At 42.6% G+C, this 26,476-nt stretch overlaps 1 protein-coding gene across 1 annotated transcript in view; it reads left to right on the plus strand.

Annotated features, from left to right (window-relative positions):
* LOC139286097 (transcription factor SOX-6-like) overlaps positions 1-26,476 on the plus strand; it is an 82,901-nt gene that overhangs the window by 21,522 nt on the left and 34,903 nt on the right. Inside the window, exons 2-4 of the mRNA XM_070906777.1 lie at positions 303-522; positions 2,807-3,017; positions 18,175-18,264. Of these exons, the coding sequence (XP_070762878.1) occupies positions 304-522; positions 2,807-3,017; positions 18,175-18,264 (520 nt within the window). The 5' untranslated portion in view covers position 303. The remainder of the gene's footprint in view (positions 1-302; positions 523-2,806; positions 3,018-18,174; positions 18,265-26,476) is intronic.

Genomic DNA, 26,476 nt, shown 5'->3' on the forward strand with positions numbered 1-26,476 from the left:
CATATTTGAATTGTACATTTTTACACACTATACAAAAATGTAGTTTATGTGGAGGAAGGTGCTTCTTTTTCACTTGGGGGGGTTTTAGTGTTTGCAATGTTCCACAATAACCTCATCAATGCTTCCAGGAGGGTTTTAGTTACAGTTGTGATCAACGTCTCTCACTCGCCATCGTTTCCTTCAGTCGTTCATGAGTCACTTGAGCTTTTCTCCATCATGGTTGACAAGTTCTCTCCCTAAATTAGCCTGAAGTTACGTATCGTAGTACAAACATTTAAACCCTTCCCTCTTTTCCTCCACAGAATGATGTCTTCCATGCAAGCGACACCTCCCTTCCACCCACCATCTGAGGAAGAGGAAGCGATGGGTCAGGACAATGCGTCCTGGGCCAACGACAAGCGAGAGGGCCCAAAGGAGACGCCGTCCCCCTCGTCGCATGACCAACCCCACCCGGACGAGCTGCAGCCAATCAGAGAGAAGCTGACGGATGCGGAGTGGGAGAACATGGTGCCTGCTGCGATGGTGAGAAGTGAATTACGCACAGAGCTGAGAAATTGACCGTATCTTATTTTGAGATATGTTGCTATAACTCAAATCTGTAAAACAAATGTGTTTAGTGAGTGTACACAGTGTACACGCTCAGGGCCCACCACTCATAACACAGGGTGTGCACATTCTCATGCATAATGATGATTGTGCACAATTGAATGCACACACACACACACACACACACGAGTGGTCTTCTCTGGTCTCTGGTCTGGCTTCTCTGTGCTGCAGGCAGCGCTGTAGGCAGCCCAGTGAGGGTTCTCCTCTAGAGAGTTGTACCCCTTGGTTCTTCTCATCTCCACAGCCTGTTTTCATGTGTGTGTACGTGTGTGTTGAGGTGTTAGTTACTTGGCTTCAGGTTCTGTTGGTCCCTAATGGAAGAGGCGTGTTTGACTTCAGCCTCTGAGGAAAGTGGAAAGTTCTAAGAATAAAGTTTCCTCAGGTATCAATGTTGCAGCAGAATTCATTTTAACATTTCCAAGACAAGAGTGCTGTTCAGTTTTTAAAGAATTAGAACTTTGGATTGTCTGATTTTACGAAAATATTATTATATTTTGTTTGCTATGTTGAGATTCTAACTCGGTTATATTTAATAATTCTCAGTGCATAACAAGAACTTTAAAGGCAATTAAATATTAATAAAATTACCTGAAAACTTCACTTAGCATCAGTGTCAGAGTTCAAAGGGGCCTCGAGGCAAAATTGTTCCTGATCACCTGAAGCAGCCCCACATCTTTTATTCCATTTCACCCTGTTCTCTTGTTTTTGTTGAGTTGTCACACACTGTGTACACTCCTGCATGTGACTTCTCTCCCTGCGGGGGACCACAGGAGACTGATAGGAACCCATGAAGAAGTGACTTTTGAATTAGAAAAATGTTTTTGGCCGCTGGTTGAAACAGTAGGAAAATGTAAAGTGGTAACACCACACAAAACTCCACACGACACCCTCCATTTATACATTAAAGCATAATGCACGTGGACCCGGACTGACATGTCGTAAGTGACCAGATCAGGGTTCAGTATCTTACTCAAGGACAATTTGGACATGCATTGTCTGCTGCAGGGACTGAATATGTGACCTTTTGGTTTATAACATGATCTGACCATCAGGCCTCTCTGCCTGCACCACACTGCTTGTGTAACTCCTGGGCAGCGTTATGTACAGACCTGAAAACACACACCTTAACAATCCACGAGTGACACACTATCTACTAATCCTCATTACAGAGGCATCTTCCGCTTAAAGACAAAGTGTACAACAGGGCCTCCTGGAGGCATTTCAAGGGCGTCTTAAGATCCCGCTGTTAGCCAAAGCCCCTTGTCTTTGAAACATAAGCCTCCTAAAGTTCTTGGAGATCCCCCCACTCTGTAAGGGGAGGAGAAAGCGTCCAGATATAGCCTCGGTGTTAGAACACCTGTGCTAAAGTGTCTGTTGTGTGGGACAATGCGGTCGTCTTGAAGGGCTTATCGTCTTGATAAATATAGACTCCTTGTGCCTCTCGCTTAACTCATAACCCAGCAGAGCAAACAGCAGTGGGACAGAAACGCTCCGGTCGTGCAGCACGAAACAGAAGGGCCCATTAGAGATCTGTCATGTTTTATAAGTCACCGGCTTTGTGCCACCTTCATTGGTCTAAACCACATATGTCAGAGATCCACTCTGCAGTCTTCACCATTAAGTTACTCCTACTGGTAAGTTAGCTCCACCTCAGTTCAACTGTCTGTAAATGTAGAGCAAGAGCCAAGCTGGTCATAACTTTCCCCCTGACTTGATATAATTTAAATATTAATAGACAATAAATGAAATATCAGTACTAATTAGAGCTGTATATTGTAAAGGTTTGAGCACAGAGGTGCAGGCTTTCAGGAATGAAGAAAAACAAAACTTACAGTACGTTTAAATGAATGTTTTCGGTGTTGTTCGCTGAGATTCATAGTTTTTCTGTGTTGTGGTCATGTCGCTTCTTGCTTTTTGCCTGTTTTATAGTAGAATAATAGATACAAGAGTAGACTCAACCAAGAGATTACCTGACAGATTAAGTTCTGTCAGTAGCAAAATGCCCTTTCCCCATGTCACAAGGTGAAAACCAAGTAAAACACCACTAAGCAAGCATAATGTAAGCATATAATGTAAGTAAATGAAAGGGCACCAGTTCTCAGTATGCAAATCACATACCTGCGTAATCAAACGTCTGCGTCTGTGCTGGTATTTTCCAGAAGTTTTGACCTTGGTTCTCTCATTTGCTGTCTCTTCCCAGGACAATGAAAGCAGTAAAGGCTGCTCAGTCTACTCCTACCGGACGAACTCTACCTCTCCACCCAAGCCAGAGGACTGTTCCAGGGATCGCGGGGAGCCGATGACCGGCCTCGCCTTCGGGACGCCGGAGCGCCGCAAAGGCAGCCTGGCAGACGTGGTGGACACACTGAAACAGAAGAAACTCGTGGAGCTGACCAAGACAGAACAAGACGGTAGGCAAAAGTCTTCAGTCCTCAATTTTTGTGTGTTTTAACTGTAACGTCTCCAAGGAAAGTGGGCTACACACACACACACACTGACTTAACATTCACACAGCGACACCAGTGCAGGCCTGAAGGCTGCAAAGTACGGCCGCTCTTCCACTTGAAAACATCACGGAAGCATTTGGCTCTGATTATGTGAAATGTGATCCAAGAGCAACAGACTTGTTTTCGGGTGAATGGCAATGCATTTCTGACTTTATCCAAAGGGCTTGGAGAGAAAACATTTTATTATCTTATATGAATTTGAAAAATGACATGAACTCATATAATCTTTCAACTCATTTGGAGGCAGGTATTCTAATGGTATCCTCACAGGATAAGATGCAGACTTCAGCTTTAGAAAAACTACAACGACGGCACTGCGGGGCTTTTATTCCCTCACGTTTGATAGACAGGATGCTGTTGTCGCTCATTTACTCTTCGCTCTCACACAAAGCGAGAACAACCTCACCTGTATTTTGTTTTCCCTTTCTGAACGCATCCTCTCCAGAGGATCTTTGAACATCTAAAATTACAACTGACGGATCCCTGGCTCGTTAGATCACAATATCAATCAGTGAAAACACAGGTTTCCCTTTCTGCTGTGCTCCTCTGATCTACACCACTAACACAGGAAAGTGCTGGAGTCTCCCAGCATGCCTCAGCTTGCCCCTTCCCACCCCACAGCAAGCCACATCTAAAACCATCTAACACTCCTCTTTACTGTTATGTGCACATAGTAATCTTGATGATATCAGAGGAGCGCTTGATCTCTCTCATTTAAAGGTTTTACTTTGTTATTGATACAGTAAAGTGGGCCAGAATGGGACAGCCAGGGGCATAATACAGTACACAGTGTCTTTAGTTGAAAGATAGGTAGCTTTGCCTGTTATCTACAGTGTGGAAACTGGTTTGAAAGGAAAAACCTTGTGTGTGTGTGTGTGTGTCGGTGTAGGAGTGTGTTCAAAAGTGTTGTGACATCTTCCTGTCAAATCAAAGGGGGCGCGAGTGGAAGGAAATGCTGGGGGACAACTTTGTATAGCTTTCTCCTTTCCCATCCAACCACGAACCAGGCTCGACCGACAGTCGACAGTCAGTCCAAGATATTAAAACAAATGCAGCATTAAAACGCAGGAGGTCAATGTAAACGTGAACAAAACTTCATTTCATTTTTCATTATTCATAGTAATAATGATTACATGTTTTCTGTTATTGGACCAGGGAATTTTTTTATTAAATTGTCAAATCTTCCACTCCTGTTGTTTTCTTATTTCCATGAGAAAATAGTATTCATTAAAAAACACTGTAATCAGAATTGATCAGAAGTGATTTTGATCATAAATAGCACACAAAGAGACCTTTAACTAAATATTTACTGTGTGGCAAACATTAAGGATTCATGATGTATTCAGATTCAGGAAACAGGAGCTTGATATTGAATTTGAGGTTCACTTATTTATGATTAGCTTCTAGCTTCAAAATAAAAAAAACAAACAAATGATAAAAAACATAACTGTAAACAACAACATGAAATGAAAGAAGAATGCATTTTCATTGTTTGGTGTTTTGCTGTCCGGTCTAGCGTGTGAAAAGCATAAAGTCAAACAGATCCGCGGTGGGTTTTACACACAGAAACATCAGCAGCACCACAGCTCTTTTGTAAATACAGCCTGAAATATTTAATCCAATGATGCCCAAAAATGAGTCAGATTAGTCAGAGTTCCTGCACATTCTCCCTCTTCTTAGGGGAAAAAAAGAAGAAAAAAACAAAACAAAACACAGCTTGCTATTGAGTTTGGCTCTTCCTCGCTAATTAGCGGAGCTGCTATCCCCCGAGGACTAGTCGCATTGATCATGCCGCAAACACTTAGCTAAGACAAAAACAAATGAGATAAACATGTGATATATAACCAGGCACACTGAATCACACAGCGTTAGCATGAATAATAACTGTCTCTGGGCCTCGTAAACGTTCATGTGAATTGCTGTGGTCCTTGAAGATGCATTGTAAAAGTGTCCTTCATACACTGCCGTGGTAATGCATTTCATTTAGAGCCTAATGTAACCCTATATATGGAGATTGACAGGTACCTCTGCCCCCCCCCTCCCCCACCCCCAATGAGAGGAGGTGATCAATACATGGCTGAGGCTTCATTAAGTGAGTTCTCCTTCAATGGCAAACAGTTACATTCAAAAGTGTTAAAGCTCCACACCCTTTTTCTTTTTCTCGCTTGTTACTTTGTTGGAATAATGCTTCTTCGTTTCATTACAACTTTCTCCCCTTCGCCGTGTGATGATGGGACTGCTGTTTCTCTCTCCCTTTCTGTTTCCATCCTTGACCTTCAGGACCCTTTGAAATCCCTTTTGGCACATTTGTGGAATCCCTCTTCAACAGGCAACCTCGTTCACATCCTGATTTAAAGCTTTGTTGTGTGCTACTGGTAAAGGCAAAGCGTTTCCAAATTCTCAAACTGTCACATCTTGTGTTTTGTTGAAGGAATGTAATGCGGACAGGAGTACAAGGCCATCCTGGTAAATAGGCTTATATACAGATTCCCGGTGCGGCGCCGATGAGAGTTCATCTTGTGTTTCAAACGTTGCAGAAAGCTCCGCAGGTTTATTCTGCGTTTGCTCCAAGTCTTTTTTTCTGGCTCTTCAGTGGCATTCACTTAGACTCTTAAAGCACGATTTTGTTCAGAATCTTCTTACAGTCTGACCAGATTTGATCATCGGCACTCAAATGGCAAGCACATTAAAGCCTGAACAATGCACGTCCCTTGCCTCGTCCTCCACCTCCTGCTGAACAGGGTTCAGTCAGCTGAGCTCTCCCGGGTTAGATTGGCTGTATGATCAAATGGAACAGACCCTATTAGCCACTGAGCGCTCACTTAGCCTAACATGGCTGACCCCTCTGTGCCATGTAGCCCTGAGCTAATGTGTGGATGATGTCGTTGTTAGCCTTCGCACTGCACTCACCCCCTGTCGGCACACTGCTAGCTGTCCGCTACTCAGAGGAGCCCTAAGTGCCTGTGACAGTTCTAATGAATAGACATGGCCTCGCTTTGCAGTTTTATTTTATTTTTTTTACCCAACTGCCGCCTCAGCTTTTAAAAGCTTTATCAAGAACTTTTTAAGATTGTGTCAGCTAGCTGTATTACCACACAGCTGGTTGCTGTAAATACATCCTCTCTGCCTGGACTTTCACAGCATACAAGCCAAGAGGGAGAAGGTCAGTTATTTTCTTCACAATTTTGCATTTATGTTGAGTTGCATCTGCATTGTGTGAAGGTTTAGATACAAAGGCTTACTGCATACAAAAGGCCTCCTCTATACTGTTAAAGCACTTAGCACTTATTAAACTGGTAGGATGGTTACTGAATAAAATGTTCAAGGCCAGGATGAGGGAACATCAGAAGAAAAAATGTGGGCACCAGACAGGCTGTGGAATGGAAACACTCCTCCATCCTCTGTCATTTTGTAGCTAAAAATAAGAGATAGAGAGGAAGGGAAATAAAAGCCTGTAATAAACGGAGAAATAACCCAAACAATAACCCGTCTCTTAACAGTGATGCCTCGTTATCAAACGTTAATCCGTCTTCACCTGGTCTCCTTGAGCCCTCAATACAATCTAGCTCCCTCAGTTTTGATGACTGAATTATCATTATCTGTATTGTTGTGCCTCTCCCGGGGGCCGACCCGCTGTTAACGGGGGCCTGGCACGGGCACGGTGCCCTTGTGCCAACTTAGTCAGCCATCTAATGTGCCGAGAGCAGCTCTGGCGCCTGGCAAACACTTAACATCGCTCTAATCCCTGCTTACACCCGAGCCCGTATGAATTACTGTACAATTCATGTGTTTCATTTGCAAATGAGATCGAGCTCAATTACCGCTGCACCCTGTACGCTGCAGAGCGGTAATAAAACGGACACCTGTGTGACTAATTTATGAATTCAGCTGAAGTATTTAAACTGGACCGGAGTTAAGTTCTTCTCCTGAGTGCTACGGGTGAAATAAGAACAACACATGTGCTGTCAGTTGCTCGTAGTCTGAGATGAAAGCTCGTAGACTGACTGGACACAGTCAGACAGTGTGCAACTCATAGATCGGATGGGACGTTGCTCTCATGTTTTTTCATGATCACTGAACATTCAGTGTTGACAGGCAGTCAGACACTATTTGACAGTTACCCATCAGCCTGAAGAGGCGTTGGTCTAAGAGATTTGTACGCAATAACATTTAATCCATTGCATTAAAACTGCAACCAAATATTATACATTTCAAACCTGTTATAGATCCCAAAAACATACAATTGTCAAACAGCAGATTTTGCTGCTACCTCATGGTATTCATCACATGTATGAACACTACCAACTGCCCCTCCCATCATATGGAAACGGGCAACATGATCCAACAACCGCAGCTTTCTTGTCACAAGTGAATTGATACATCAAGTCATAATTACCTGCAAAACACGAAGCCGTTTTCCCTTTTCGTCCGCCTGATGTCCTGTTTTTAGCTAGAAATATGTTGAATTATAAAAGCTTCTTATGATGAGAACTGGACTCTTACGTGATCTTGCACTAAACAAAAAACTGTTCGCTCATATTGCCGGGCCGTCGTCAATCAAATCAGATCAAACCACATCCACGCAGTCCCGATGGAGAGGATTAACAGTCATTGTTGTCGTTTTTTGATATTTAAAAAGAAAACAACTTGTAGTTTACTTTCCACAAAGACACCTAGAATCAAAGCCATTGCGTCTTAACTGTATTTAACAAATACATTGCACCGTGCAATACATGCCAGGTATAATCAATATACAGTAATGGGAAACACGTTTGCAGTTGACTGACTGCATCCTGTCTCGTGACCTCCTGCAGCTTCTCGTGCATCAACTGTTTTATGAGCTTTGCTCTTCTACCGTGTGTTTAAGCCCGTGTTGTCCAGTTTGGTGGAGTGTATCTTGAGTTGAGGCCAGGCCAGAGCTGGGCACCCAATCACCCATTTAATGGCTTCCCCAGCTGGAAGAGGAGGTCAGAGCGAGGCCTTCCTCTGACCCTGCTCCGCTGTGACAATAGAGACGTTCTGCTTCGCTTTGTTCTCTCTCACTGCTGAGAGCCTGTTTCAACATCTCTGCTGTTACCGCCACTCAAACTGTGGAAAGTATGTCTTCTTCTGGAGGGGGAGTAGTTACTGTTGTGGGCGGGTTGAGAGTGATGTGTCATCATGTGCATCCTTGACTAGTCTAATTCTGTGTATTCAGTATCTACACCTGTGCTGCAAATGTTTAGTGACGCTCTACCTGAAATAAAGCATTAGCCGGGAGAGTGCTTTTGTTACAGGTGAGCAAATGACTCTTTCCTCCAATTAGCAACTTAGCTGCGAGTCCAGACCTGCCAGTAATACTGTTTGAAGGTGAAATAATCTGCATGCTTTTTCAGCTAAGCTGCAAGTTGAAGCTATAGTGCATGACTGAACTGCGAGCGCTGTGTGCCTGACCTGTGTGTGTGCGTGAAGGCTTATGGATTCATACACGCAGGTGGACGTAGTTGTGATGACAGCTTAACAGGCCGGCTGGGTCGGCCCCAAGAGTTAAGGTTGTCGGCTAATTAACAAGGTCTTGGCTCTGGCACCATGTTTGCCTTCCTTTATAAGATTTGCTGTGATTGTGAGAAGGTAGAGGCTTTATCTGTCTGTCTGTCTGTCTGTCTGTCTGTGTGTGTGTGTGTGTGTGTGTGTGTGTGTGTGTGTGTGTGTGCGTTTGGGATGCTCTAGGGGCAACAGGGCAGCACTGTGTGTGTAGAAAGTTGTTCCAAACATGAACTTCATTCTTAAATCTTGAACTTTTAATCTTCTTAATCATATACATATATATATATATATATATATATAAATATATATATATATATATATACACACAGAGTTCGGTGGTCAGTGCTGCTCTGCTCGGCTCTGCCAACAGGCCGGCTCCCCCTGGACTTCTTGTGGTTGGTTTCAATCGCTTCCTCTGTAATTGATAGGGATCTCTTTACTAATGATCAGCCACAGCCTGTGGGTCTTGACTACAAATACAGTCAGTGGGATATGCCTGGTAGCCCTCTCCTGCTCAGTTTTGGCTGCAGGCCAGCCAGCATACGGTAGGAGCGCATGCGATGTGGTTTGCCGGAACAGTTTTGAATGTCATCCAAAAGAATCAGATTAAATAGTGATTTTATCAAGTCCTTCTTTTTTACTAGGATTTCTGTGAAATGCCAAATTGTTCACCTGATAATTTAGCATCTGGCGAAAGCCAACATGATATAACTGTAAAGGGAAAAAGAACCATATTGCGACTTTAATCTGCTGCAGTACTAAATAAAACTGTTTATTGAACCATCATACATGGCTTTGATATACAGCATACTGCATCTCTGATTAACTTTTCATTTGTACAAAAATGTTGTCTTTTATAAAACAACTAAGACAAACGTTGGTTAAATTATTTCACTGCGTTATGTTTGCCCACAAATTATCAGTAATTTTCTTGAAAAGTTAGGATTCATTATTTTTATTTGTATTTACTTTGGATATCAAAAATAAAAATAATAATATCATACGAAAACAAATAATATTTAGTGTACAAATGATATTTATTTTAGGAATTCATCTGACATGAACTCTGAACTGTTAATCTAGCTTCACTGTTAACGTGAACATTGTCTTCTGGACGCAGGAAACATAAAAATGAAGGTACAAACCTACAAAAAGTCTGAAACCAGAGCAGTTCCTCAAAGAAAAAGTTGCATAAAGTCATTCCAGCTGAAGGCTGACTCTGAGAGTTTTCTGTTGTTTCTTTTTGACTTTTCCTTTTGTGCAGATTTTTTGTTTTGGCGACTGCAAAACTATTTTATGGAGTCCTAAAAGTCCATTAGGCCTGCGTGGTGATAATGCCTGGTAGTGTGTGGTGTTTGATGATAGCTCCTATCACAGAAGACATGAGAAGCAGCTGTGTCACTGAGACATATCCTCCCTTCACCGTCTCATCCTGCCCCCTCCTCTGACGTGGAGGTATCGACAAGATCGGGGCGTTTGGGGGTTCAGGCAGCCATGTTGGCTCCACTTTCCTTTTCTCCTCTTTGGTCAGCTGTGGAGCGGTTGTCGACTCGGCCCAGACTCGCCACCGGCCCCCCCTTGCTGATATTTGGCTCCCTGACCCCCCCACCCCCCCCCCATCTCTCCTCTGTGACCTAAACCACAGGCTCCGCCCACATCGGCTCCCCTGAGGGTCCGACCCAAAACAACGCTTCTATTGTGTCTGAACCACACATCACGCTGTGTGTGTGTGTGTGTGTGTGTGTGTGTGTGTGTGTGCGTGTGTGTGTGCAATAGGGTAGGGTTTCATATATCATGCCTAAAGTGGAACCAGAAGCTCGGGTCTTGAACTGGTGTTTTGGAAGCGTGCGTTTGACAAAGAAGCAATTTTGCTCCCTGGATGTGACTGTATTCAGGTTCCAGTTGTTTTCTTTTATCTAAAAGTAGAGATTTAAAATATATATATCATGGTAGAGTGGAGTAATCTTATCTTGATAGCTGAAGACACATTCAAGTTCATTGATTTTGCATTTTTTCAGTATCACAAAGTTTTGGTCCATCCGATCTAAATACAAGCGTTTCACAAAACGGATTCTCTTTCTATTAAAAAAACACAGAAAACTTTCGTTCTTATCTCTTTTCATAAACAGACCATTTTCCTTTACTTTATTTTCAGAAAAAAAAAAAAGAGAAAAAAAAATGAAACCCTGAAAAATGCGACAGGAGACAAAAAGAAATAATACGTGAAAGCTCTGTCATTAACTAGTGAATAGATGTTTTACTTTACATTTTAAATTAATTAAATCCAAAGTGACCTTGGTGCTGCCGCGGTGCGTCATACGCCCAAGCTTGTACACTTTTTAAAGCTCATCAGTCGCTCTCGCTTGATTGTTCGCCGCCTCTCAGAGAGCTGAGGTGCAGAAGTTGGAAAATATCTGAAAAATGTTGGACGTTAGGGGCTTTTATTCCGTCTAGTGATAACTGAGAAGTGAAATCAGTCATCAATCAGAAGTCTGTCCAAGTGTCTTGAGTTAGTTAGAGCCGCCTGGTCAGAGATTTTTTAACTCCTGCAGCTTCATCAGTGCAGTGAGTGTAAGTTCTGAGGCAGGGCCAGTCCTCGGTGGTGTTGGACTGCAGCGCTTGTTGATATCAGCGCTGTAATGCAGGGCAGACCTGACCTCTCGGGCCGCACAGCGGGGATCAGCAGCCGGGCTTTTCTAGCATTAAGCTCACACCTTCAGTAGAAACACTATCCTTTGTCTAATTCAGGGCTGCAGGGTTTTCGACCCGGCGCCTTTGGCAGCGCGGCCACCTTATATCACATAAAGTACTTACACTGCTGGGAGGGAGTACTTTGTGAGTATTTTTAGCATGGGTGGCCCCAGTCGGAATCAAAGCCCCGCCCAGGCAAAGTTGGGGCCTGACTTCATCCTCTGAGCTGCAGGTGAAGTAAAATACAGTCACTCATTTTTGTATTTTGTGTCAAAGGTCAAAGGTCAGAGCCATGCAGATTTATACCCACAGCTGCTATTAGGAGGCAGAACTGTCATTTTATCAGTGCTGAGTATCTGATACTTCAAGTGGAAAGAATATTTTATTGCTTCTATTGTGATAAAACTATAGATGGATATGTGTGTGTTGTTTTTCAAAACTGAGGAATTAACAATTATTCTGTAGAACTCTTTTTAAATGACTGTAACCTGAATTAAAGCACCTGTGACCCCCCCCCCCCCCCCCAACACCTGAAAACAAAGTACTGACATTTTGTAGATTTGAAACCAGCTGAATTTATACTCATTAATGATCCACAGGCGACTCATGTTCTCTCAGAACAACAGACACCTTCACTGCATTAACTCTCTACAGTTTACAGGAGCTTAAACATCAACACACGGGAACAATTTTTATAATTGATTAATTGCTTCATTTCTTTTTTTTACATTACAACAACAATTTGCTGGTTTTCTTTTTGTCGTCTATGATAGTAAACTGAATATCTTTGAGTTTTGAGTGATTTAAACTGCGACATTGTGATTGGGCATTTTCCACTATTTCATCAACCAGCCGATGAATCCAGAAACCAAGAAAACAATCGACGGATCAATCGATAATGAAAAAATGTGTTAGTTGCAGCCCTTTATAAATTCAGTTTATAAAAATAGCAGCTGCTCTCTCACTTTTTATATCGCATTCTTAATTCACAGGAATGTTTCGTTAGTTTAAATGGAAGAATTAAAGTGTGTTTTACTGGTGCACTCGTCATAAATCAAACTGGATTTGAGCAACAACAAGACGGTGGCTCCTACAGGTCGCAGTGGGTTGGGCATATCACTGGTCAGCAAAAGCAAAAGAATATGTGTGTGTGTGTGTGTGTGTGTGAAGGGGCTGATGTATGCAAAGAGGGTTACACAGGACCACTATCTCTCTGAACCCCCCCCCCCCCCAGCTAGGAGGGCCGGCTGCTTTCTCAGACCATGTTCTGCGACAAGAGAGTCTGGGTGTCATCTGACAGATGAAAATAGTGTGTGTGAAATGGACACCGTGCTAACACGCAGCCAGGCTAACCACTCTGCAGTTTAATGGTTTTACAACACGGAGCGAGCAGCGATAGGCCATTGAAAGTGTGTGTGTGTGTGTGTGTGTGTGCGTGTGTGTGTGTGTGTGTGTGTGTTATAAACTGTGCAATTAAACGTCTCAGCAGTGTACCGGCATTCTTTAATCAGTGTGTGTGGTGTGTATGTATGTTCAAGAGCTTCAGATTGCACCAGTGTTCCCATATCAGTGTGTGTGTGTGTGTGTGTGTGTGTGTGTGTGTGTGTGTGTGTGTGTGTGTGTGTGTGTGTTTGTGTGTATCTCTTTCCTCCTCCTGGCTGTCCTGTCTCCTCATGTTTGGACATATGTTGAGTTTTATTTCACTGAGACATCAATCCTGCTGGCCAGCTGTTAGGACAGCTGCTCTCTCTGTGCCTCTCTTGCTCTCCTTCACTCTATCAGTTACTCTCTCTCTCTCTCTCTCTCTCTCTCTCTCCCTCTCTCTCTCTCTCTCTCCCCCTCTCTCTCTCTCTTCCTATTTGTCTGTTTCTGTCTCTTCCTTGTTTTTCTTTAATATCGCTGTCTTTACATCCGTCCTTGTTTCTGTTGGTTTCTATATTATTCACCTCTCTGTCTGTTCAGTTGTTCTCCATCCTGTTCTTCTTTCTTTCTTTCTTTCTTTCTTTCTTTCTTTCTTTCTTTCTTTCTTTCTTCCCTCTCTCTCTGATGCTGTGGGGTCTGCAGCTGAAGTCACACCACTGACATAAATTTGGAAGTGCAAAGTGTAGCTGTCAGCTTCCATTTACACACGTTCAGTAGCGAAGTTAAGACACGAAATGTTTTTTTTTTTTCAGCCTTTCTGCGTGTTACACAAACACCAGGCACCCACTAGAACATTGGCTTTTGTTATTCTTAACATTAACTAATTTTTCAGATTAATGTTTTTTTCTCTTTACCTTGGCGTTTGACTGCAGACTCAGGAGTTCTTTGGCACACTGTGTCGTGTGTGTGAGAGAGAGAGAGGGTGAAAGAGACGCTATGTTTCCATCCAAATGTCAAGTGAATTATAGGGGAACTTTTGAAATGTCATCAAATATAAAATGTGAATTAAATATGCTTTTGTAAAGCAAATAAACTAGCTTCCTGAGTGTAGACCCACTGAATGTCAGGAAACAAATGGAAAGTCGCTCTCAAGAATTGCTATTGTTTCTATGTATATTTAAATTATGGTCAAGTTTCACACTTTCACCAGAAGTCAAACACAGAAAAATATATCTAATGACCGTAAAACCGCAATGGAGGCTTGTCTTGTCTTGACATGAAAGAAACAAAGTGTATGATATTTCACGGAAGGTGTGATGACATCTTGACAGTTTTAGACATTTTTCAGATGCTGATTCAAAAAGGTTTCAAAGGCGAGAAGCTTTTCCACTGTGAGCAACTGTATTCACTTTATGATAGAGTTGTGGGAGCGGGAGACAGTTGGAGACAGTTGGAGACAGTGGGAGACAGTGGGAGACAGTGGGAGACAGTGGGAGCACTGGACCTCGTGGGTGGACGCTAAACTTTTCCTGTTGAATCGTCGGTACAAAAAATGGGTAGCTACATAAGTAAATATTGGATTATTTGACAATAAGTCAGATACAAGCCTGTTTACATAAAAACGTATGCTGAGAAGTTAAAGGAATACTTTGAGATTTTGGGGAATCCACTTATTCTCTTTCTCTCTGGGTGCAATGACCAACCAGGAAATCTCCAGGAAGCCACTCACATGACGAAACCTTCTAGCATGTAACTTCCCGGAACAACCACAACTTCAGGTTTACATTTTGGTTCGTGAACGAAGGAGCGTCCCATTGCTTCCAGTCTTTATGCTAAGCTAACCACCTGCTGGCGCTAGCTTTATATTGAGCATACAGACATGAGAGTGGTATCAATCTGCGGCAAGCAAATAAACATATTTCCCAAAGTTTCAGACTATTTCTTCAACTCTTCTGAACACTTAGTTAAGAAACATTTTAAAATCTGTTGAACAGCTAGTGGAAGACGCAGAAACCCGATAAAACATTCACCAATTTTAAACAAGTTCAACAATTATGGATGAATTTGGCAATTATGGCGACAAATGATGATGCGTTTTTTAACTCGCCACAGCTCTGATTTGCACCTCCATTTCGAGCCATCAGCCAACCAAGTAAAAGTGGTTAGTACCTGCGTTATCCAGCAGATTCCTGTGTTTCTATGAATAGAGAATAGAGAATATACTGCACTGTGCTTTAGTGAAAAGAGACTTTTAAACGCATGGAAACAGAGAGAGTGAAAGAGGGAGAAGAGAGAGACTCAGTCTCAGTGGAGGCCTGTGGTACTCTGTTGTTCTTGGCAGTGGTTATTTGGGAGTGTTGATGCTTGCCTGCCACACACATGCACACACACACACACACACGCACACACACACACACACACACACACACACACACACACACACACACACACACACAGTAAGTTGCTTGTGGCTCGTGTAAAACACCCAGAACAGCGTCTCTTGGCAGGTTGGCGTGGGGACAGGTGATAAAAGTGTGTTTGCCCTAAACACTCGCCAGCTCACTCGCTGCCTCCAGCTGATTCACTGCGACTCCTCATCCAGTTCTTATCTCCTTCGCCTTCCTTCTGTATCTTCTTCACTTCCTTTCACTGCGCAGTCGTCCCCTCTCTCCGTCTCTCCTCCCTGTCCTTCCCTGCCGCTGTTGAAGCCGCCGGGTTTACAACCAATTAGAAACGTCCATAATAATTCTCGTGTGTGTTTTTTGTTGTTGAGGAGAATAAAATAATAAGCTTCTTTTGGTGTCAGCAGTTTAAAACAAAAGAAATAAAACACTTTTATCATCAGTGTATATATATATATACTGCGAGGCCCTTCTCATTTTCTCCTTCTTCCTCACTTCAAGCTCATACAACTCTCTGTGCATACAGAAGATACAACCAGCATCTTCATCATCATGCTCCTCAACCCACCTTCCCCGTTGACGTCGTCTGTCCCGCTTCCCTTCCTTCTCTCCTCACCCCATCCGTCCTTCCTCTCCCTCCTCTTCTTTAAACCATCCATCTTCCGCGTCTCTCCTCCACTTGATAAAGGAGTCGGTGTTCGGACAGCGAGGAATTTTTATCCACCCTCCAATCTAAACAGCACTTGATCCCCGACTCGGTCGCGGGGACAGATAGAGAGCCATCTAGGGTAAAACATCTCCCTCTCATCCTCTCTCATCCCACTCTTCTTCTTCTCTTCCTCTCCTCCTCCCCACTTACACCTCACCCCTCCCATCCCCCACTGTCTCCGTGTCTGATCTGTTTAACGGTACGGGGGGTATAAATTGTGCATCAGAGTACACACACGGTTGACTTATGCAGATGTATCTTGGAGTTACAGGTTGTATTTTCCTCTCTAAGTGCTCCCATAAATTGCATTCCCTAATTTTGTTTTATACGAGGCCCGCTGAACGCACATCGGCGTCTCCAGGTCTTGTGATGAGAAAAAAGAAAAGCCTCTCATCCTGACCCCATCCTCCAGCTTTCCATCTCTACCGGCTATAAATATCACCCATTGAACCAAATGTACACAAATACATATCCAGTGGAGCCGCTTGTCCAATAAATCTATGAAAAATTGGGTGGATTTCTTTTGTCTGCAGGGTGGGGAAATTGTGTTAATTACCTTATTTCACAGTAATGTGGACCATCTGTCTGGGAATACCCACTGTTCTCTCTGAAATGTGGGAAATCACCATCATTCTGTAGTTTTTAAATTGTTTCTTTGTCGTGTAGCTGTCCACCACCCCCCCCCCCCCCCTCGCTGCCATTGTCCCCCCTTTGTTTACATTGATCCCATGTGATCTGGACGGCTGCATTAGCTTATTTACAACAATCATAATCCGACTGTAAACATGCAAAGCTTTTATGGACTCAGTGAGGAAGTTGTACGCGGACGGCATGTATTGACCGCACAATGGGCCCATACGCACAAACTAAACATTAAGCCATTCACAATGGGCCATGTGCCCTTATGAATGCCTATAGCGCCTTTTGTCAGGATAAAGGCACCACAAATGAGCTATTGTCTGACTTAACCATTCTAAATCAGGCAAGCCCTCAGGGGCATATTTTCCACTCAGCACCCAAGAATGTCTCCTTTTTGTAAGAGTGTATGTGTGTGTGTGTGTGTGTTTTTTTACGTCCTTGGTGACTGAGGCTTCGGCATGGGGCCCTGCGTGACCATGACACCATCTGTGGCGAGTCTGCTGGCACGAAAACCAGGGTATCCACACAAACTCGGGCAGTTTCACACGCAGACACACTCACACAGGTATCGCGTACCTGAAAGCGGCAGAAGAAGTATTACGATTTTATATTTAAAGCTCTGATCCTAAGGGTTACTGGTGGTAACTAGTGTGTTTTAATAAAGACAGTTTCATTTGAAATGACCCGTGTATCGACCACCGAGGGCAGCAAACATACCTTGAGCGGCTTCTCGGTCAGACATGAAACAGAAGAAGAGCAAATCATGTGTCTGTTTACAGAACGCATAAACAAACCACGGGCCGAGAAGATGAATCGTGTCACGTTGTTTTAATAAAAAAGACTAAAGAAGACACTCAACGACGTTGTCCAATGTTGCAATCGTCTGCATCATGTGAAATACGTGTATGTGCATACATCATGTCCTGGGAATCCGGCTTGTGTCTATACACAACTTGAACTAAAGAACCCGGCAGGAACAGTGAAACTGAGTGAAGTGAAAGAAGCTTAAAATGGAAAATATCCAGTAAAATGCCTCAAAAGTGTGCCTGACTGAATGGACTTCGAGTTGCATTCCACCTCTGATACCTGACGGCACGCATCCTTTACTTTGTGCATTTCTGTCTTTCTTTCATGGACAAGTCACAAACACTCGGTCTTGCACATGTGCAGATGTGTGTCTCTGTCTGTTTGCCTGCATGGTGAAGAATTGAAAAGTTCCCATTGTTTAAATAAAGTTCACAGCAGGACTCCAATTGAACAAATGAGACCTTATGTATCTTATGAGACCACGTGTCTCTGATGTCTATTATCCCGAGGCTATGAGACACATTGTGAGAAAGAGGACAGCCACAAATAAGACGTCGTCTCAGAACAATGCAGACATTCTCATTTGGTCAGCTGGATGGCTGCTGAATTTCTTTTTTTTTTTTGGAAAAGAAGGAGGGGGAAATTGTTCCTTGTTCTCATTTTTAGAGATTTATAGGAATAGTTTCTTTCCTCTCTTGTCCTTGTCCCTCTGTCTCTTCTTTTTTTATTTCCCACTTTTATCCTCCTCTTGCTCCTGGTATGTATGTCACAGTTTATCCTTATCAGTTTCATATCAACCAGCGGTACAAACATCATTTTTGAAAATACAACCTTTGTGATATTTCTTCAAAACTGTTCATAAATCTGACAAAGGTGTCATAAATCACATCAAAAGTGAAGGTGATAATGTTCTGTCTATTTGCAGAACCAACCTGCATGGAGAGGCTCCTCTCCAAGGACTGGAAGGAGCGCGTTGACCGGCTGAACGCCAACGAACTGCTGGGGGAGGTCAAAGGTAAGAACGGTCTACATCCACATCAAGGCCATCATCCACATGTACAACTACATCTACGTTCACATTCACGGCCACAAACAGTGAGTTGTCAAGGTTAACTTGACTCCTGCTTCACTGTGGCCTTCGGAGAGACATGTCACCACAGTAAACGCTGTTCAAGGGAAGAGGAGCTGTGTGGGAGAGAAAGAAAGAAAGAAAAAGAGTAAGAAAGAAAACTTCCTTTTTCTTTTTTTGTACTATAAGTCGTACATTTCTGAATCCTTGGCATTGTGAGGAGTCTGTCTTTATCCTCCCCTGGTTGACCCAAACATGCACAGTGTTATAAAACAAGCAAATGGTACGTGCACAATAAAAGGACACCAGTTTGCAAAAGCTAAATTCAAGGGTAAGAAACGGTCAAATATGCTATAATTCTCTCCTGCTTGTGTATACTTTCAGCATGTTTTTACATATGAAAGCAAAAGAGTAAGTGGTCGGCAGGCCTACCTGTCACCATAGAAAGAGCAGTGAAGGCTGGTTTACACAGTCCGGGTTGTAATTGTAACTTTGATTAAAGGTTGTGTATGAAGGGAGAGGCTGCACATGATCCAATATTCTTGTCTGCAAATAGCGTTTATGAAGCTGTAAATCGCACCGAGGCAAACGTATTCTCGACCTGCTCTGGTATTCAAAAGTGAAAATAACAGCATTGTGGGGGATCTTATGTTAAAATCTCATTCAGCGGCTGCAGCAGGAGGGACAGCTGGGGGGGGGGGGGGGGGGGGGGGGGGGGGGGGGGTGCCGTCCTTTGAAAGCAAAGGAGGCGGTCATTTTTAACGATATGACACATCTTCTGTCTCACTCTCTTCATGTCTGTTGGTATATTTTGCTCGTTAATAATTGGATCAAAATGTCCTCTTCAGAAGCAGATCAGGGTTATGTTAAGTTAAAGGTAACTGGTGTAATTATTAACATGATGAATATTGTACATATAATTTAAAGTGTGTCCTCCAGAATCTCCTCCATCCTCATCGTCATCATCGTATGCTGCTGATAGGGCACAGCATTGTTCCAAGAGAAAGGAGACTATTATATTTATTTTCAGGTGGTGGATGCATGAGGACAGAAACCTTATTAAAATAACCTTACTGCTTGGACTGAAATGTTTTTGTAACCAATATATAACTTAGTCATGAACAGAGAAAGACGAGTGTTACTTGTCTTCAATGATTCAAACCCACTAACAGCTGTTAAATAATAGATACCAGTAGAAAACTGATAATTTACACATAGAAGTGCATTCAGTCTCCGGTCGCTAGCGGCTCTGCAGTGGAGCTCGTCTCAGTGAGAGAAACCGTTTGTGATCGCCTCTCGTTGAAATGGAAAGCATTTCCTCTGCGGAGAGTGGAAAAAAAGGCACGACAGAGAGGCTTCTGCAGCAGAACAGCACCGACATTGACTTTCACTCCAGGACAGAGATCTGACTCTCTCTCTCTCTCACACTGCTCCATAAACATCGACCTGATCACTCATTAAGAGACAGTCTGGATTAATGTGCCGGATTAAGAAATTAAAAAAGTTTTATACGACTTGTCGGCTCTTGAACTATTAAATTGAAACTTGTAGAATATCACTGAGAGTCAGGCTGGGTGCTGCTCCTCACAGACCTTTACAAGTTCACTTTTCTTTCACTGTTATATTTCTATGTATCTTATATTATGACACACTCAACTTGTACTCAACTTTAAGATGAAAAAGATTTCTTGTTGGGTTAAACTGTCAACCGAAAATGAGAGTTGTGAGAAGTTCACTCTGTCGACCTCTGTCTCTCTCTTATTACCTTCCAGTAGCAAATCTTATGATAAGTCATAAAGTACACCCTAGCTGCTGGTTTTAAATTAGAAGTACAAGGCCGTTCAGTATTTGAGTCACATTTTGTTTGCAACGAGTCTCTTACAGTTTTTATTTTCAGCTCATGATAAAAAAGTCAATGAAACGTTGTTTTTCTTTAGTTCAAAGCTTCCGTTAAAATATATCTCACTTCCCATTGCTTCCATTTTGGTTCAAATTTCTTCCCTATCTGAACATTTTCTTCTCTCTCAAACCCGTATTCCTTATCAGCTCTCAGATCATCACCATAGTTGAACTATGCTAGAAAAAAAAAATCACAAAAAGCAAACTTCATCAGGGCTCAGAGTCGCCTCGCGAGTCTGATGAAAACCGAGAGGAAAAGGCAACAAAACAAAAGCAGCATTCAAGGGGAAAAATGCATTCAAGGGCACTTGCTGCCCTGAGGTGGGCCTCTCAGGCAGTACTTGCTTTCAAGCGCTGTGCAGGCAGTGAAACATACATATAGTGTATCTTAATATCTTAACATCTTAACATTAGAAAGGTTAACTGTGTGGAGGTAACCCAGTCTCCTAGAAATTCGCTTTCTATACAAGTAATTGTCAATAGCGAATATGTTTTGAGGGAAATACAATGCAGACCGGATTACGTTTTCTATTAACATGATGAGGAAATGTTCCAGTAAATAATGTACCTGGTCAGTTGCAAAAATGTTGATACCAAACATATTAGTACAATGTTCACCGATAGTGTGTTTATATAATCTGATATCCACTCTTATGAAACATTTTTATGGTTATATTTAGGGCAGCACTTGGTTCAGATCATGGTCCTGTTCAATACATAAAAAGCCCTAAACCTACCAGACAGGAGTCTTGACACATAAAGAGACAAGTAAATAAATGTAGTGATTCATTCACTCAAAGCAGTGATTATGTTTGCAGCCACAGCGTAATCATGAAAACAAATAATTAATGTACAAGCGTCATTTCTTGGAGGCAGGGTTGGTGGACGGACACAACTTGGAAATAAGTCCGTGAACATGAAGCTCTTCCAAAATGACAAAGGAATTCTGATTTGAAGGGGCCCTGTGGCGATTTCTTGTAAACAAACAAAAGTTATGTTTACATTCAGTGTAACTCACCAAAACAGATTTTCTTGTGTATCCTCGAGGTCCAACAAATGTGTCGAACGTATTTCCTTCCTCAAAAAACAATTGCGAAGTATGTTAAATCCTGCATCGTTTACATCCGTGTTGACTAGCTTGCAGCCTTCTTCTTCACATCAGTGGAATAGTAATGGACACCATTGGCAGGACTGTGTATTGCATCACAGTCGGGGGACCCTTTTAGAGAAAAACAGCTCCATAGCGCTACTAGAGGTCAAAAACTCCACAGGGAACCTTTAATGGACAATGATGATAGCTGACATTAAAGGCTCATATTTTACTGGCTAGTAAGATACACAATTTTTTTATTGTCATAAATCATAGCTTCATGCCACTTTTATTCTCAATAATGCTGACTGTTAAAAGTCAGTTTGACATTTGTTCTTTTATTTGTGTGACTGAAAACCCTGTGATGATCTCTTTAACCTCCTGAGACGTGCGTGGACATCACATTTTGGGTTATACCATAATACTTAATTCTGCTTATATGGAAATTCAAAATTGTCCCCATATGTGGAACTACATCATGTCAACAGATGATGCTTAGTTTTTATACTTATCAGGTCCAAATAGCAAAGAGAAATTAAGATAGAACTTGGGTCTTAGGAGGTTAAATATGTTTTGACTGAGCTTCAGTGGAGGCAACCCGACCCAAGACAACAGCGCGATTGTCCTATACATAAAGTTGGAATGTGCAGTATATCAATTTCTTGTGTGTTAGTTCAAGACACTAATAAACATGCATAAATATAGCATGTGCCAGTACATGCCATACATGATCACACACACACACACACACATTCACACAGATGTCTCTGTTCGTCCAGCTGCGTTCTGACCAAAAGAAACGCTCTGATTGAATTCAAGTGTCGAAGTCTTTTATTTCTGGCTGAAATGAAGCCCAGTCTGCTGTGACCTAAATACACAAACACAACTGTTGCTCTGTGTCTCCTCACACAACAACAACCTGAACCTATTTGTTCAGTCGCAGTTATTTTTAGGGTAAAGAAAACTGATGACCTCCTTTCATTTTACTGGAACGTTCATTAGCGTTGGCTAAACATGCGTGTGATATACAGCGTATATGTTTTTTGTTTTTTTTAAACTCTTACTTATCCAAGGGAAGGCTTGTATGTACACATGCTTTTTAACTACAACGTGCCTCACTGTTGCACACGTACACATCTGGGAATGTGCCCAGAATGACTTCACTCTTCTTCTGCAACCCACTGTTCAGCTCCAGCAGGACGTTTCAACACTTCACCTCGGCTCTTTGATTATTAGCTCACTTTGGTTTCATGATAACTTTGTTAGCTGACAGGAGTTAATGCAGCAGTAACCAGTCTGCTTTAAGCTGCGAACACATCTTCATTAACAAAACTGTATTACTGGGCTTCATTTTCTCTCTGCCATTCCCCTCCCTCTCGACAAAACAATGTGTTTTAACTCAGGACGTTTCTTTGTTTGTTCTCTCTCTTAAGTTATTGTTCCATCAGAATGTTGTACAAAGTGTAAGTGAATTTCCCAAAATCTGGAAAAGAACTGGTGCATCAGCCAGTGTTTTGCAAATATTGTTGAGAGAGACAACAAAACAATGAAACGACTGAAATAAAACGGGAAGAGGAAGCAAAAGCAGGTCCTTCAAACTCATCATGCATTCTACAAATCTTTTCCATGAGCTGATATTAGCAGAAATGTCCAGAACTACTGCACACTCCCAAGAAAAAGCAAAAAACTGTGTTTCCACTTCAAACTTTGTGACTGAAGATAATAAATGATGTGTTTGGAACAGAGAGAAGTGTGCAGATGTTTTGATCAGATATTATCCTCACGCCTCTTGGTGAAACCTTTGCACCACAGACAAACATCCAATTTTTAAAAAACATTTGGGCACTTTTTAATTTCTTGCATTTGAATTAACGTTTTTTTCGCATACAAAGTCAAAAAGCTCATAAGAACAGATGGACAGAAAGTGTCTGATTATACCGTCAGATGCAGGAGCTGGCACATCTGTCAGCAATAATCACACTGACGCTCGAGAGTAACTTAAATCAGGCATCTTACCCAATGCGACCTTTTGTTTTCATACTCAGGCTACTGACGGTGAACCTGAATGTGTGCAGATTATATTTGATATCTTTGTACCCAGCTCACACTTGTTTTGATAAAAACGCAGCGGCAGTGTTTGTCTTGGGGCCTGTGGGCTGATGGGAAGTCAAGTGTCAGAGTGTTTGTTGTGGTGTGACATTGAGGTTTAGTCATCCAGAGGAATGCTGGGAGTTTGGCGCACAGATGCCGTCATGAAACATGATGGTTTGGCAGAAGCCCAGAGCGTCCGGAGCCGTCGTGAGGTGTGATATTGTGAGCGTGGAATGTTTGTATGTGTGTTTTTTTGTGTTGAATATTTGTATCATGGCGTGTGTGTGTCATTAGGTGTGTTTGTGTGAGTGCAGGGAGACAGGACGTATGAAATCATGCTTTATTCTATAAATAAAATTTATCGGTGAAATGACTCATATGTATGTAAGCAAACACATAAAAACTCACTGAAACATGCTTAAAAATAAAGAAAAAGGGGAACCCAATATACAATATAATTGCTGTCCAAAGAAAACCACGTATCTCCAAATTTGGTCATTTTGAATTTTTCAGATCAACTTCAAGATGAAGAAGTGTTTCTTTATGATTTGGTAAAATTCTGCATTGTCTTAACAATATAAAATCAGTGTCTGAAACATTGCTTTAAAACTTCTTCTTAGCTCATGAAAAGTTGACATATTGGAGATACGTGGTTTTCACAGGACAGAAACTCTTTCGGGCTTTTGCTGAAGGAAAAAAAAAACTGGGAAGAGTCACAGTAGCACAAGTAAAACAATAGAGAGCACATGTGGAGTTTATATAAATACATAGCGTACAATTTTACACGTCTAGGAGGCGAAAGGGGGAAAAAAAATCTGGACTACTGACACTGATTTGCATATTTTAGTACATATTCTAATATTCTGTATTACTGTAATAAGTTACAGTTAAACAAAAAGCTCGATTTTATTCCCATAAATCAAAACATCGTGTAAACAACTCACAAACTCCTCACGCAGAAGTGAGAGTCCCGACAGCGCTCCAGTCTTCAGAGACAGACCATCGTCATCCTCATCATCCAAACAGAGTGAGAAAACAGTTAATGGCTTTTAGTTTTGGCTGGTGCCCTCAGCAGGTGTCGGGAATAATCCTGATGGATGGAAAACGGAAAACGTCTGAGATGATTATTGGTGCCAGAAGCGCTGGAGGAACGCGAGATGTCTCGTTGGGAATGCACAACCCGTAATCCACAAAGATGAATCGTGGAGCTGTAATCGCAGTTGTTGCGATGACACAATAGGCTTTACTTTACTGCAAGGAATGTAGGGGAAGAGGAGGAAGCCTGTGTGTGTGTTTTGAGACATGACAGACTGAAGTAGCCTTCAGTGTTGCAAGACTGGATTGGCCAAAGAGACTTAGGGAGGGGTGAAGGAGGAGGAAAGAGAAGAAGGGAGGATAAGAGTGGTGATAAGAGCAGAGGGGAAGAGAGAGGAGGTGATGAAGAGAGGAGAAGGGGGGAGACGGTGGAGAAAAGATGAGCCGATGAGAAAAGAGGGGAGGAGGAGAGATAGAGGAGAGGTGACGAGCAGAGAGAAGAAGAAAAGATAGATGAGCGAGTAAAGAGCGAAGAGGAGATGAGTAGTAGGGTGGAGGTGATGAGAAAAGGAGGAGAGTGAGGAGGAGATGGGAAGAGAGAGAAAGAGGAGGAGAAGAACATGCAGAAGGGAGGGAAGGAAATGAAAGGCGAGAAGAGAGGCGATGAGAGGAAGCCGATGGCGAGAGGAGAGGAGAGGAGAGGAGAAGAGAGGAGGGCAGAGGTGAGGCCTAAAGGAATAACGAGAGGAGATGAGAGGAGAGGAGAAGAGAGGAGGAATCAGGAGGGCAGAGAAAAGGAGAAGAGGAAAGGAATAAGGAGAGGAGAAGAGATGAGAGGAAACAAGGAGGGGAAACAGGAAACAAAACAGGAGAGGAGATGAGAAGAGAGAAAAGGAAAGGAGGAGAGGAGAAGAGAGGAGATGAGAAGAGAGGAGAGCCTACAAGGAGAATCTGGACTTGGAAGTAAAGTAACTGATGGGGAGGTTTTTGGGGGGAAACTGAAAAACAGAAAGAATGAAAGCATGAAAAAAGAGACAAGAAGAGGAGAATGTTGCCTTTGATACAGGGGTGCTGAGGGGTAATTTCTGTGTGAGTGTGTGTGTGTGTGTGTGTGTGTGGGGGGGGGGGCAGTCTGGGGTACAATAGGGGCCTGACAGGACTACAATGGAGACTCTGTTAGTATGCAGGTAGTGTTGGGGCCACCCTGCAATCTCCCTTCATGGCCCCAGGGCAAGACCTTACACACACACACACACACACACACACACACACACACACACACACACACACAAGAGCAAGAACTTCTAAACAAGTTAAACTTCAGTGTGTATACACACACACACACACACACACTCACACACACACTCCCATAAACAAGATGAAGTTGCATGTGTGTTTGTACCCATTCACACAATTAAAGAAGACTTGATCACAAACACAGAACTTCTCAACATGTCGGCCATGAGTGCCACGCATTCACCAAAGAAGAAGAATCACAAACACACAGCGATAACAGCTCCAGGGTCAGGCAGTGTTGTGCTGCCTGTACTGTACTTGATGTAAATACCCCAGAGGGCCTCTGCTGCGTCTGAGCCTCCATCATCAGCGTGTTGCTTCTAAAGGTATTGTTGGAGAAATGAATGAAGCTGTCAACACATAGATCCCAACCAATCCAACACGGATTCAACGTAAACGGACAAAGAGTTTTGCAATGTGGAGACATTTGTGGGTGAAATGTGCCCCGGCTCCTGCTGGAGCTGCAAAAACAACGTGGCCTTTTGTCTCGGCCCTGATTGGCCAGTCATATGCAGCACAAGTCAAAGTGACTCAGCTGTTTAACACTTAAGTGTGTCTCGCTGATTGGCATGTTCGTGCTTCACAATCATTGGCTCATTCTGCTGCAGCTCCCTCCGTCACCCCAACGAGTAAAGACGGAGGTGATGAGGGGGCGTATGGAGACTCTGTAGTGAAATGATGAAATGTTGTTTATTATCAGTCTGTCGTGATACATTTAATGAAATCTATTGATTGGAGACAATCTAA

Source organism: Enoplosus armatus, chromosome 6 (assembly GCF_043641665.1).
Source record: "Enoplosus armatus isolate fEnoArm2 chromosome 6, fEnoArm2.hap1, whole genome shotgun sequence".
Classification (NCBI taxonomy): domain Eukaryota; kingdom Metazoa; phylum Chordata; class Actinopteri; order Centrarchiformes; family Enoplosidae; genus Enoplosus; species Enoplosus armatus.